Raw genomic sequence first — 14,298 nt, 5'->3', positions numbered from 1 at the left:
ACGAGAGAGAGAGAAGAGAGGGGACAGAGAGCCACAGAGAGGGAGAGAGAGAGAGGAGAGAGAGAGAGAAGAGAGAGAGAGAGAGGGAGAGAGAGAGAGAGAGAGAGAGAGAGAGAGAGAGAGAGAGAGAGAGAAGAGAGAGAGAGAGAGGAGAGACTTCAGTCAAAGTACTGATCCTGTTTGAAGGTGTGCGCCGCGTGCGGGGTCCAAACCCGGAAAGCGCGGCTCTGGTTCTGGCCGTTTCTCATTGTTTACCCCCCCCCCCCCCTTCACCGTGCTCTCGCGAGAACTGCTCCGCCGCTGGAACTCGGAGGAATGTGACGGTTTTCGCTGTCAGCTGATTAACGGCTGATTCTGACGCGTTGACTCCAGCACGGGGGTCTGTCACGTGACACGGAGGGTCACCGCGGAAAGCTGCGGGTCGGGGTGGTGGTGGGGGGCTCGGGGAATAAAGGGGTCGAGGTAGCAGGTTAGCTGCTGTTAGCAGGCTGCAGGGAGGCGGATAATCCGGGACATCTCACGGCTCCGCTTACCTTCTCGAGCCCCGCCGGTCCTTCGGTCTCGCTTACGTCCTCTGGTCCGTCATTCTAGGCGGTTGACCGGCAGGAAAGCGCCGAATCTTGCCGGGTCTCCAGAGGAATCGGTCCTCTGTTGTTGCGGCAGACCGGCGTCAAACTAGCGGAAGTCACATGGACGGAGCTTCCGGTGGTTTATCAGAATAAGAGACCCTGACGGTCAGAGGGCGGAAACGAGCATCCTCAGTCATCCGGGTCATTTCCATCCAGAGGGTGGAAGCTGGACGTGTTCATCCTTCTGGATGAGGATGATGAACATGATGAGGATGATGGACATGATGAGGATGATGGACATGATGAGGATGATGGACATGATGGACATGATGAGGATGATGGACATGATGATGGACATGATGAGGATGATGGACATGATGAGGATGATGGACATGATGATGGACATGATGAGGATGATGGACATGATGAGGATGATGGACATGATGAGGATGATGGACATGATGAGGATGATGGACATGATGAGGATGATGGACATGATGGACATGATGAGGATGATGGACATGATGGACATGATGGATGATGAACATGATGAGCACTTTGAAGTGTTCTCAGATAAACGGACAGGGTTTAAAACACGTCCTGTGTTGCTTTTCAGCCCACTGGACGTTCCAGTGTCGTGAAATATAATTTTATTTCACGAAACAATATACACAAAATAATATTCTGTAAACACATATAGAGGCGGTGAACTTCAGGAGGAGCAGCTGTGGAGCTAGAGACCACAGTCTGGTACCTAATACCTGCACATGGGCCATGAACCCAGCCAGCCATCTGTGGAGACACTGAAGCAGGCCGGCCTCCGTGCTGCTGTGTGGAGAGAGCGCCCTGACGTTCTGTGTCTGGTACCCAAGGCTCTGACCAGAAGACGTGAATACATCTGCTCAGAAAGACCGGCAGCAGCCCACCGGCAGCAGCCTCCTTATCAGAATCAGAATCAGAATCAGAATCACTTTATTGATCCCAGGGGGAAGTTGCTTTCATTCCAGGTGCTCCGTGTATACTCAGAAACAGGTTAGAAATATAAAATAAGGTAAAGTAGTAAGATTCAAAATAAAACCTAATAATTCCTGCAGCTCAGACAGCATCCTTCTGTCTGACCCTGCTGTCAGGGAGTCCAGCTCCACCCCACAACACCACCCGCCCTCCTGATCAGTTTATGGAGTCTGTCTGTGTCCGCTGCTCTCAGTCTGCTGCCCCAGTGCACAACAGCAAACAACATGGCTGCCACAGACTGATAGAACAGCCTCAGCATGGTCCGACAGATGTTAAAGGACCGGAGCCTCCTCAGAACACAGAGGCGGCTCTGGCCCTTCTTGTAGAGGGCTTCAGTGTTCTTAGTCCAGTTTATTGTCCAACACCACTCCCAGGTATTTGTAATCCTCAACAAGGACATTCATATAATCAGGTTACATCAGCAACTTTCTGCAGTCTGTTGGAGTGGTGGAATAACAGACAGGGACAAGACTGCACAAAAGGACCAAAGGGCCAGCTCTGATCTGTCCTCTGGATCAGTGGACTCTGTAGGTCAGAGGAGGATGTAGGCCAAGCACCAGAAGAACCCCCCCTCCCCGTCTGTATGAGACAGAGGGAGCTCCTTCAGCCTGAGACCAGTTTTTTCTCTGCTCACACAGCACCGCCTGTACTTTAAGCTCTGTCCCCATAATGAACACTAATGCTAAAAGTAGAGCACTGTAGAACTCCTGTTGAAGTGGCTCTTTGCTCCTGGTAGGATCTCACAGCAGAGGAGCTTTCTCACCTGCTTCACATGTTGAATGACATAAATGAACCTCAGAAAATAAATGTACAGTTGTTTCTATGCAGGTGGCTTCCTGAGATAGAAGAGGTTTCATCACACAGTAAACGATATGAGTCATCAGTCGCTGTCCAATCGGAGCGCAGTTCTGTCTGACCTCTGATCAGATTGGACTCTGGACCTGCAGCTTATTTGTTCTGAGGAATAGAAGCTGCAGTTTCACTCATGATGTTTGTTTCTGGTCTTCTCCTCTCCGTCCTGCTTCTCTACCCCCACACTCCTGCTCATGGCGGCTCTATTCTGGCACTTCCAGGTGAGTACAGCCATTGGTTGAACATGCGAAGCATCATGGAAGAGCTGGTGAGGAGGAACCACACTGTCACTGTGTTGGTGCCTGATGCATCGCCGTCCATCAACTTCAACAACAGCCATGATGCTGCCAGGTTCAAGTTCCTAGTGTTTAAGGTGAGAAGGTCGGTTTTAATCAGTCTCTGTCATGCACCACCAGTAACCATGAACCCATCACTGTCACTGCTGTGAATTAGTTATGACCTAATCAATAATGCTCAGTTACCTGGTGTTTCAGGTGCCATTCAACAGAGCTGAGGTACACGGCGTCACTCAGGACTTCATCCACTTCTCCATGTATGAATCACATGTTTCCACAGTGCTGCAAAAACTCATGAAGATCCGTGAGTTCCTGCACCGTGTAACTGAGCTGGGGATGCAGCAATGTGAAGCCATCTTCAAGAGCAGGCAGCTGATGGCGACTCTGCAAGATGCCGCCTTTGACGCCGTCCTACTCGACCCAATGGTGATGTGTGGTGACCTGGTAGCAGATGTGCTTGGGCTGCCACTCATCATCTCGCTGCGCTTCTCTTTCGGTGGTGTCATGGAGCGTCATTGCGGCCACATGGTGGCGCCACCCTCCTTCGTCCCGGCGGCTCCACTGCCGTATAGCGACCGCATGACATTTGTGGAGAGGTTTCTCAACACGCTGACATATGTGTGGACATCTGTGGTGACTGAAGTGTTCTGGAGGATGACACTGGACAACTACTACAGCGAGGTCAAAGGTCAGATCTAAACTCCATTTTGACCTCACTCTTTACAATAAGCGCTGACAGCTGTTTCCTGTGAGGACAGGAATCACCACCAGTGCCTGCAGGACGATGGGAAAGGCTGACATCTGGCTCATCAGGACATTTTGGGACTTTGAGACTCCACGGCCAATCCTGCCCAACTTTAAATACGTTGGTGGTTTGCACTGCAAACCGGCCAATCAGCTGCCAGAGGTACATTTGAAAGAGAGACGATGAGAATGATTTTAGCACAGTAAATAATAATGATGTAACACCCTCCAGGACATGGAGGCCTTTGTGCAGAGTTCAGGCGATGCAGGCGTGGTGGTGGTGTCCTTTGGCTCCATGGTAACCAATCTGACCACAGAGCGTGCTGATGTCATCGCTGCTGCCTTTGCACAAATCCCTCAGAAGGTTAGGACACCTTCACAGACACTCAGGGACGTAACATGACAAAGTTCACATTATTCTTCCTCCTGACCTTCTCCTGATGTTTGTAGAAAGGGTTTTATATATATGGTTCATAGGCTGATATAACTGGCCTGTCATACATCAGTATTGGCATATGTGTTGACCGCTGTGGAACCATAATGCAAAACAAGATAACAGGGTATTTTAGATGTTTGTGCAGATGTATGCAGTGTCAAGCAGTGACCTCACAGGAAGTTGAAGGACTAGGTGACCCCACAGACAGGACGCTGTCTAAGATGCCACCCTGTTGTCCCCATTAGGTCATCTGGCGTTACCGCGGAGAAACTCCAACAACACTAGCACCTAACACGAAGCTTTATGATTGGATCCCTCAGAATGACCTGCTGGGTATGACAAAGGCTTCTCTGTCAGGAAGTGTTTTTGAATTTCTGCTGACACGGATCTGTGTCCTCAGGCCACCCGATGACACGAGCATTTGTGACTCATGGTGGCACTAACGGTCTGTATGAAGCCATCTTTCATGGCGTGCCACTGGTTGGTGTGCCTTTGTTCGGCGATCAACCCGACAATCTAGCAAGGCTGAGCCACCGCGGTGCCGCCATCATCCTCGACTTCAACCACCTAACGGCCATCGAGCTGAAGGAGGCACTGCAAGCCGTCATCAACCAGCCGAGGTGAGGGTGCTTTTATTTTGAAATCCTTTCCAACACACCTATTGAAGGTGAACTCTAAATCAGCTGACTGATGCCCCCCCATCATGATACAGGTACAGATCCAGTATGCGCCGCCTGTCGACACTGCACCGCGACCAGCCTGTAGCACCGCTGAGCACTGCCGTCTTCTGGGTAGAGTTTGTGATGCGTCATGGCGGAGCAAGACATCTGCGCCTGGCGTCACATGACCTTAACTGGTTCCAGTACCACAGCTTGGACATCGGCATGGCTGTGCTGTTTGCTATGATAACCAGTGCAGCTCTATGCTGGGCGCTCGGCCGGCGCTGCCTGCAGGGCTGCAGACGGCCGGGAAGAGAGAAGAGCGAGTGAAGGAGCCGCCTGGTTAGATTCCAGAGCGACCTCTTCAGACTTTGTGATCTAAGTAAATCAATGTAAAACAGTTTCCTCCGTCGTGTCTGTTATCCTGTACATCTGAACCAGGGACAGTTCAATAATGAACTGCTACTGTGTAATCTGCAGAGTTTGTAATGTTAGAACCATCAATTCAAGAAATGAAATGATAAGTGTGAAGACACGGGCCTCCCTCAGTCCAGCTGCTAACAGAAACCACACGGCAAATGAAATCTGAATGTTTAACACAAGGAGTTTAAAGTCAGGATTTATTTTCTACCAAAACAGACAAGCTCCTCACCTCCATTACAAAGCAGGGACCAAAGTTTAACATGATTTCAAACTGAACACAAGTCAGTTTCAGCTGCTGACCAGTGAAATCACAGGCTGGTGGGTCATGTTGGTCAGAACCAGTCGAACACAAGAAAAAACTTTGGTCATTGACGGGTCATTACCAGCAGAGGTCTAACAAGAAGTATGTGTCTACAGTCACCGAACAGGAAGTGGGAAAACAAACATAAAAAAGCTGAAGCTGTAAAAACAGCATTCCTCTACCCACTTTTAATTTGAAAGCCTAACAGGAAACTGGTCCACACTTTCACAGTAAATGTAATAATTACTGGGGAAAACAAAAACAAAAAAACCTGGCATCATGTGACCTTTCAGAGTTATCTGATGAGTCCACAGAGGGCCTCAACCCCAGTCCTGGAAACCACCATCACATGGAGCCGCAGGAAGGACAGGCATGATCCTGTGCTTTCAGACCGCCAAAATAAAAGCTTTGACCAAATTCATCAAAAGTCACATTTTATTTTTACGTTTCACATAAAAGCTGATGATGTCATCATGCCATTTCCATTCATAATTTTCAACAAAATCAGAAAACTTAAAAGTCTGTGCAGACTAATAGGCTGTGACATCATCAGATCACCTGCGGTACCGCCCCCTTTCCTTGTCTCTCTCTCTCTCTCTGTCTCTGTCTCTGGCTCTCTCCCTCTCTCTGTCACGCCGAGGACCGCCACGCTCTCGTTCCCGCTGCCGCTCACGCTCACGGCGGCTGCTCACCACCGCCTGCGTCCGCCGCAGAAAGTCATCGACTCGCATGTCATAGTCATGCTGCAAGATGAAAAGAAAACAGAGACAAGCGTTCTTAATTGCAACCAACACAGCGCGAACAGATGACCGAGCAGCAGATCAAACAGAAACAAGGAGCACTGACCGGGCTGGAGGTGAAGGCACGGTGCTGCGGCGCACGCTGCTTGTCTCTGAAGCGAGGGGGTGGAGCCTCGTGTGGTGGAAGAGGGGGGTGGTGGTGGTGGTGATAGGTCTGGTGAGGGGGTGGTGGTGGGTGGCTGTGGTGGTAGTAGGGCGGGTGGTGTGGCGGTTGCTGCTCCACGCCTGGGTACGCTGCCTGACGACAGACACATGACACCTTCGTTATTTCTGAGTGGCTGCAGCATAACAAACCGTGTGCTCACTAACACACAGCTCTAGCAGCTAACACTGCTAACATGCTACAGCTCAGTTCTGGCATTGACATTGATGTCCGACAGAACGTCCTGCATGAAATGTAAAGGACCGATAACATGGGTCATACCAGGGTCTGCCAGGGGGCCGGAGGGCCGACGCTATGGTGATAATCCCTCATATAGTCGTTATAGGACTGAAACAGGAGAAACAGCATTACACAAGTGACATAAAGCTAAACGGCTAACACCGTGTGTAAAGAGATTAACATGGATCTAAGCCACCATGCTAATGATTCTGGAACTCACCCCGTTGAGAAAAACATCTCGCCTCACACTGGAGAACCGCCTGGAAGAAAGACATGACGTCTTCATGTTAGTACCACGACAGTGTAAGAAAAAGCCGACAGTCACATGGTCACACAGTCACATGGTCACAGCACTACATCTGTGACGTAGAGTCAACAGTTCACTAAATGGAGACTGATACGAGGTCATGCTGTAAGTGCTCCACCTACTACTTGATGAGTGACGTTGGGTCTCACCTGTCCACCGGCGGGTTCCGGAGGTCCTGGATGAATCCTGAAATAAAAGGTGATGTCAGAGTTTAACGGTCTGAGCGAGCTGGACGGCCAGCTGAATAAAACCTTCACATTAACCACCTGCTCTCTGGCTGAAGTCCGGCGGACCGTCGGCCCGAGGTCGCTTCCTGCTGTGGAGGTCGTACTCCTCAGGACGACGCCTATGTAAACAAGTCCACAAGTAAGCCATACACTCACACAGACACATGAACACACACTCGACACATCCTCAGACTCATTCAGGACAAAGTTCAACAAAAAACAAACGAGGTGTCACAGCTGTGACATCATCACCAGGTTTTACAAACGTCATCTGATGCTGCTCCTCCAGCTGCTCTCACATCCTACTCGTCCTGTCTCTTACTGGTCTTCTATTGACTCGTCTAGTCTTCTACTGGTCCTGGTTACTGGTCTTGGGTCTGAACGTCTTTGTGTCTTACTTGTCTTTATTGGTCCCATGTCTGACTGGTTTAGGTTATAATAGTCAAAATAACAAGTCAAAAAGTCTTCACTGTCACTGTGTTCTCTTGTCCTGTTGCTTCTTAAGGTCCAAAAACACACCCTGTATGCTGACAGTTTGCTTTCTCTCACACTCACACACACTACAAACACATGAAGAAGCCTCTGAAAGGGACAACATACCGCTTCAGTTGTACATGAGGAAGGGGCAACACTTATTAAAGGTTCTCTCCTCATCAGTCCATCTTTTTATAAACCCTCTTATTTTAAAAGGGTGAGGGAGAATGATGATGATGATGATGTAATGGTGCAGTCCTGTCAATCATTAACACAGCCCTGCCCCCCTGAGCCCAGCCCTGCCCCCTCCAGACCAGCAGCAGTCCTCAAAACAGAACCATTCTGGGGTCGCTCTGTCCGTTTCCGCCCCTCATGCACACCTTTATATTCAGTCCATCAGAGCGACACACCACACACGCACACACGCGCACACACACACACATCACAAGTACACAGTTGTTAACCAGTCCTGATGCAGTGTGCGTGCATGCGCGGGGGGAGGGGTTTATACAACTGTCCTTCGTGTGGGGGAGGGGTGATCACTGTCAGTCCCAGAGGATTTTACCTTCAGTCCATCTCTGCACTTTTACCTGCTCACGCCTTGAAGCCCCGCCCCCAACATACCACCACTTCTCATTGGATACAGTCCAGAGGCCCCAACGAGCAACCCGCACCATTTTCTGAAAAACCAAACAGTCCACCGGGAGCTCACTGCTCTCCCTCTCTCTGCTTTAGTGCTACCTCGCTCGGCCCTCCCTCCACCCGCTCAGTCCAGCCGTCGAGGCTCGTCCTTTTTATTCTGAAAGGCTCAGCCACAGTCCAGCTACTAGCCAATTTTTCTGATTTTATAACTTCTGTATCAAAATCCGGAGAAGGAGCTTTCAAATTTTTCATAAACAAAATTAAACTGTTTAGACGTATGTGCTAAATTAGATCAAGAAAATTCAATGAAAATATGCTGAACTTAAACAATTTAGCCGTGTTAGTATCCAGGTCAGCCTCGCCAAAGATTTCTATTTCCTCCCTGATTGTGATAACCAAACACAGAGCGAGGCAGCACGTCAGTCGAGGCTCCAAACCGGAACACCAAAAACAACCCAGCAGCGCTCGCTGCAGCACAGCTAGCCGCCGGCTAAAGGCTGCGGCAGTGTCCATTGTCCAGCAGCAGGTGGCGCCATGGTCGTGGTAGAAGTAGAAGAACAGGAAGCGGGAGGAGGAGCTTGGTGATTGGCTAACCTTCCCGGTTCCCGCTGTGGCGGTCGGCCTCGAGGCCGTGGGTCTGATGGTGTCCTTCGCTTGTGACGAACGCGGCGAGCCACCTGATGAACATCCACACTCTCATCCAATGGGAACAGAGCACAGAGCTGAGCGCCGATGTCTGGCTGAATCTCCTGAAGAGAGAAAATTGACGAGTTTGAACTTCAAATTCATTCAAATTGAACAAAGCCAGGGGAACGGTCAGCTGACCTGTCCGTCACGTCCGATCTTGACAGGCTTGTGTTCATTCCATGGGTTCGACAGGTGGGCCGTCTTAATGAAAGGAAGCTCCCTCCTGTACAAATGAAGCAGAGTGAGGCAGAGGCAGGGGGCGCTGTGGGCAGCAGAGCATACATTTACCTGCAGAGCCAGTCGATCTTAAAGACTCCACCCAACATCTTGGCGTTCATGCCAGCAGGAAGGACCCAGTGGATCGGGGAGCCGCCATGATGAGACTCTGATGCCAAACGGGCGAATCCTGACATTGATGGGACAGAGGCCAGTTAAACCATGCTCGATGCCACAGAGGACAAACTGTCAAAGACATGACAGATGATCACTGCTTGAACCTTGGAACTTGCCGCTCTCCCTCACAGAGAAGATGAGGACGACGCTTCGTGCCGAGCGAAAAGCTGCGTTCAGCTTCTTCTCGTTGACCGGCAGCGTGGACCAGACGCCCTGCACATGAGAGAGGCATCATGACATCATCCATGACGGGGACATGGGAAGGACAGTGAGGATGGGACAAAGTGTACCTTTGCTTTAGCAAGGGACACGTTCTCATGGTTGTTGCTCTTAATGAGGAAGAAGCGAGCGTCCCGCAGGATGTAGCGCAGCTTGCTGGTAGGATCTGGAACACAGAGGCGGGTCAGTTCTTACCACTCACAGGAAGCAGCACTTCAACACTTTCACATCAATGGACCTACTCTCCATCCCTTTACGGACCGCCCGCACCGACGACGACAGCTTCTCCCGCTTCTTCTCTGAACCTTTCAAAGGAAATTGACAGGATAAGTTCAAAGCACCCGACCAAGGAAAAGGTTTTCTTGTTGCCGGGTTACCTGAGCCCTCGGACCCAGAGCCAGAGCGTGCAGACTCTCCTTCATCAGAGAAGGTGATGGAGGAGGCAGAGCGCGAGTCGCCTGCTTCACTGCGAGTGTCGTAGTCATTTCCCTCGCCACCACCACGCCGCTGATACTCCTCCTCTTCCTCATCTTCATCCTTCTCACCTTCCTCTTCTTCCTCCTCCTCCTCCTCCTCCTCTTCCTCCATGCCCTCCTCCTCCTCTTCCTCTTCCTCCTCCTCTTCCTGATCCTCCTCCTCCTCCACGTGAGAGACAGGAGAGGAGCTACCAGACACCTGTTCTGACCCATACTCTGCACCTACTTCCTCCTCTGACCGGTTATCTTCTTCATGGGAGGAGGGGCTTGGCCGCCGCTCATCACGTCGCAACTTCTGAAAGAGACAGGAAGTTTAAAGGACTGGCTGAAGGGCGGGGGGGGGGGGGGGGGGGGGCAGCAGGCGGGGCTGGTTAGAAGCTACAGAAGTCAGTAGATACCTGGCTCAGACCCTCCAGGCCTCTCTGAGACTCTCGTCGTCGCGTGTCCTCTCCCCCGCGGCTCCTGGTCACCTCTCGGGCCCCGCGCCGCCCCTTTCGCTCCTCGTAGTATTCGTGGCGGTAGCTCGAGGCCCCATGTCGGCCTCGTGGGCTCGATGCCTTCTTGGAGGAGGATGACTGGGGCGGGCCCAGACCTCTTTTGTTGGTGGTAGACAATCTGGAGGGAGCGTGACCTGATGATGGGCGGAGCCTTTTTAGCTCCTGGCTGTCAGAGCGCTCACACTTCCTTTTTGTTCCTGAGAGACAAGGTACAGGGTTCAATGTGACACATGCGCAGCAGTGTTCTAGTACTCAGCACCACAGGTACCTTTCTTGTCGCTGAGGTCGCGCTCCGTCTCAGGGTTGTAGAGCTCGTCGTCCTGGTCTGGAGCTTCGGTCAACAGGTCCTCCAGAACGTTTAGCTCCCCATCTGAAACCGGCAGAATGTGACGTCAGTAACGAGGCAGTCGGTATCTAGCCGTCATGGCCGTGAACAGCCCTGTACGTCACACTGCCTGTTGTTTCTGTGCATCATCGTGCTAGCTGCGTTTAGCTCATTTGAAATGGATCAGTACCAGCTTCGTGTAACATCAGCAGATTTCTGGATGAAATGGCGTCGCTGTGGCTGATGAACGTCACGCGGTTAAGACAGAACACAGGATATGTGCGGGCTGGTAACAAACACGTGACTTCTTACCGCTCAATAATATGTTCGATCACTGATCGGCAGTAGTACGTGCAGAAGCAGCCGAACAAAGAATGAACACATGCTAATGCTAACACCTAACGGCTGCTAACACCGTAGGCTCGCGGCTCACCTTTGTCCTCGCGCCGGTCGGCTGCCATCGCGCCGCTGAGCGTGCTGCCTCGCGCTCAGGTGACGCTGCGGATGAAACGTTTATATTTAATGCGACAGAAGGAGGAAAACACCGCCTGGCGCAGACCGCGGACTGCGTCTATTGTTAGAGCTGCGTCTTCTTCGTGTGCTCCTTAGAACAGCGAGCATGCGCACTACCGCCACCTGTCGGCCCGCTGCGGCACAGCCTGCACAGAAAGCTTTAGGAGAGTTTAAGATTAAGAAACCTTTATTAGTCCCACAATGGGGAACAGCAGATACAGGCAGCAAAGGATAAGTTAAGAAAGATATATACATGATACAATAAACTACCAATAAAATATAGAATAGACTCAAAAAACAGTGACATATTAACAGTTATTGCACACTTAGAGAGAGTATAGCTGGATATACGGTGTAGGAGGAGTTCTGCACACAGTCCGGGCCGAAACCAGCTTTGTTCTTGTTCTCACCACCTCGGGAACACAAACGTTTTTCTCCTTCTCTTGCAGTAAGTTTACAGTTTCAGGATAACATTCATTCTGGTCTGACCTCAGAGAGAGTTAGAGACTTCTTCCTAAGTCTCTGGGTTGATTGCCGTTGCTAGGCAATCAAACTCTTCTTCTTCTTCTTCTTCTTCTTCTTCCGCAGCGTATCTTCAGCACTCATTGGCCGATTTCAGCCATTCAACTATCAATGGAAAATAATCTCTCCTTAAACTCTGAGAAGACTAAGGAGATGATTATTGACCCAAGGAAGAGGAGAGACCAGCACGCCCCACTCTTCATCAACAAGGCCCAGGTAGAGAGGGTGAAAACCTTCAAACTCCTCGGCACCCACATCAGTGAGGATCTCACCTGGGCTCACAACACACAGCAGATCATCAAGAAGGCTCAACAGAGACTCTTCTTTCTCAGGAAGCTGAGGAAATTTGGATTACCCTCCAAACTCCTCAGCAACTTTTACAGATGTACAGTGGAGAGCGTCCTGACAAACTCCATCACAGTCTGGTATGGGAACTGCACCGTTCAGGACAGGAAGGCTCTCCAGCGTGTCATTAAAACGGCTCAGTTCATCTGTGGAGCAGCCTTCCCACCTCTACAGGACATCTATAATGCCCGGGTCACAAAGAGGGCCCACAATATCATCAAAGACCGCACTCACCCACAGCACTCACTGTTCACACTCCTGCCGTCAGGCAGACGCTTCAGGAGCGTGAAAGCAAGGACAACCAGACTAAAAAACAGTTTCTATCCACAGGCCATCAGGCTACTGAACCACTGACATTTTTCTTTATCTTTCCACAATGCAAAAATTGCACATATTTGTTTTTGCATGTACAATCTCTTAAAATATTTGCACATTCTAAACGTCCTACCTCTGTACATAGAACTGCACATTCTGTACATAGAACTGCACATTTTGCTTACTCTATTTTATTTTTTTTTTCCTATTGTTTATTCGTATTTTTATTTATTCTTATGCCTAAGTCTACTGTTTATTTTTTTTATCTTAATTTAGTTGTGTATAAAGTCATATGAAGGGAACTTGCAAAGTAAGAATTTCATTGCTCAGTGTAACTGTAAAGTGCTGTGCATTTGACAATAAACTTCTTGAATCTTGAATCTTGAAAATGTTCATCTCACAGAGGACATTCCGGGTCAACTTCATTTTTTTAAAAAAATTATAGTTTTTCAAATATTAAGCAATTTCGGTGTCATCTGCCAAATGTATCTGCTCCTACAGATTTCAAGCTACACACTCCAGGTTAGTCTTAAAACCTTTCGTTTCCACACGCCAGGCTCTCAAAGTTGGAGTGGTTTTTGAGGTCTCTGCTGTTACCATGGTGACAGGCTGACACACAGAGGCATACAAAGTGAGTGATGGCGAGATCCCAAAGTGACATTTGGCATGTCTCGTTTGCTGAAGTGGTATGTGCCTGATCTCACGGTGCCTGATCTCACGGTGCCTGATCTCACGGTGCCTGATCTCACGGTGCCTGATCTCAAAGTGCCTGATCTTAAAGTGTCTGATCTCACGGTGCCTGATCTCACAGTGTCTGATCTCACGGTGCCTGATCTCACAGTGCCTGATCTTAAAGTGTCTGATCTCACGGTGCCTGATCTCACAGTGCCTGATCTCACAGTGCCTGATCTCAAAGTGCCTGATCTTAAAGTGCCTGATCTCACGGTGCCTGATCTCAAAGTGCCTGATCTTAAAGTGCCTGATCTCACGGTGCCTGATCTCACGGTGCCTGATCTTAAAGTGCCTGATCTCACAGTGCCTGATCTTAAAGTGCCTGATCTCACAGTGCCTGATCTCACAGTGCCTGATCTTAAAGTGCCTGATCTCACAGTGCCTGATCTCACAGTGCCTGATCTCAAAGTGCCTGATCTCACGGTGCCTGATCTTAAAGTGCCTGATCTCACAGTGCCTGATCTCACAGTGCCTGATCTTAAAGTGCCTGATCTCACAGTGCCTGATCTCACAGTGCCTGATCTCACAGTGCCTGATCTCAAAGTGTCTGATCTCACGGTGCCTGATCTTAAAGTGCCTGATCTCACAGTGCCTGATCTTAAAGTGCCTGATCTCACGGTGCCTGATCTTAAAGTGCCTGATCTCACGGTGCCATGCCAGTGCCATGTCGGACTGTTTTAGTGGTACGTGGCGATCTGTGGCTCACATGCCTCTGTGTTTAAGCAACATGCCATTTTGTTGGGGGATGTTTTGATGGCATTTAGTGCCCGTTTTGGACAAAGGTGCGCGCTATGGTATATTACCTTATGATAATGCTATTACGATACGCTGCGGTCAACAAAAAACTGTGGCCACCTAACACCCGTGCTGGTGAGTGAGTGCCCGTTTTATAGATTCCAGTTGTCACCACCTACACCCACCCACGTGACGCAAATATTCCCCATCACCATGACAACCAGACCACTGTTAGTGGCGGTAATATTCCTGGTTAATTTGAGCAATGATGCAGCGATGCTGGCTGCTTTACCTTGAACCTTTACATGTGCTGGCAGCACTGACCTCTGAACCATACTCTGACTCTGAACGTGTTTTAATAACTCTCAGCCACTCAGGCAGCTGGAGACCTTTGTTTTGAAAATCCCTTCCAG

At 49.9% G+C, this 14,298-nt stretch overlaps 2 protein-coding genes across 2 annotated transcripts; one reads left to right on the top strand and one right to left on the bottom strand.

Moving 5' to 3' along the window:
• The first annotated feature begins 2,242 nt into the window (after nucleotides 1-2,242).
• On the top strand, nucleotides 2,243-4,973 carry LOC114443388 (UDP-glucuronosyltransferase 2A1-like). Its single transcript, XM_028417340.1, has 7 exons — nucleotides 2,243-2,808; nucleotides 2,930-3,419; nucleotides 3,490-3,638; nucleotides 3,708-3,839; nucleotides 4,157-4,244; nucleotides 4,312-4,531; nucleotides 4,624-4,973. Exons 1-7 carry the CDS (start codon nucleotides 2,569-2,571, stop codon nucleotides 4,898-4,900), a joined length of 1,596 nt encoding a protein of 531 aa, XP_028273141.1. The 5' UTR covers nucleotides 2,243-2,568; the 3' UTR covers nucleotides 4,901-4,973.
• A 738-nt stretch (nucleotides 4,974-5,711) lies between these two features.
• ythdc1 (YTH N6-methyladenosine RNA binding protein C1) lies at nucleotides 5,712-11,350 on the bottom strand. Its single transcript, XM_028417339.1, has 16 exons — nucleotides 11,157-11,350; nucleotides 10,667-10,768; nucleotides 10,300-10,595; nucleotides 9,803-10,196; nucleotides 9,668-9,730; nucleotides 9,497-9,591; nucleotides 9,311-9,419; nucleotides 9,102-9,219; nucleotides 8,952-9,036; nucleotides 8,721-8,875; nucleotides 7,050-7,129; nucleotides 6,933-6,969; nucleotides 6,697-6,736; nucleotides 6,519-6,584; nucleotides 6,141-6,332; nucleotides 5,712-6,037 (listed from the first exon to the last, which is right to left on the bottom strand). The coding sequence occupies exons 1-16, from the start codon at nucleotides 11,182-11,184 to the stop codon at nucleotides 5,849-5,851; spliced, it is 2,049 nt and encodes a 682-aa protein (XP_028273140.1). The 5' UTR covers nucleotides 11,185-11,350; the 3' UTR covers nucleotides 5,712-5,848.
• Nucleotides 11,351-14,298: the final 2,948 nt, after the last annotated feature.

This window comes from Parambassis ranga, chromosome 12, assembly GCF_900634625.1.
Source record: "Parambassis ranga chromosome 12, fParRan2.1, whole genome shotgun sequence".
Classification (NCBI taxonomy): domain Eukaryota; kingdom Metazoa; phylum Chordata; class Actinopteri; family Ambassidae; genus Parambassis; species Parambassis ranga.
This window is presented reverse-complemented; position numbering and strand designations above follow the sequence as displayed.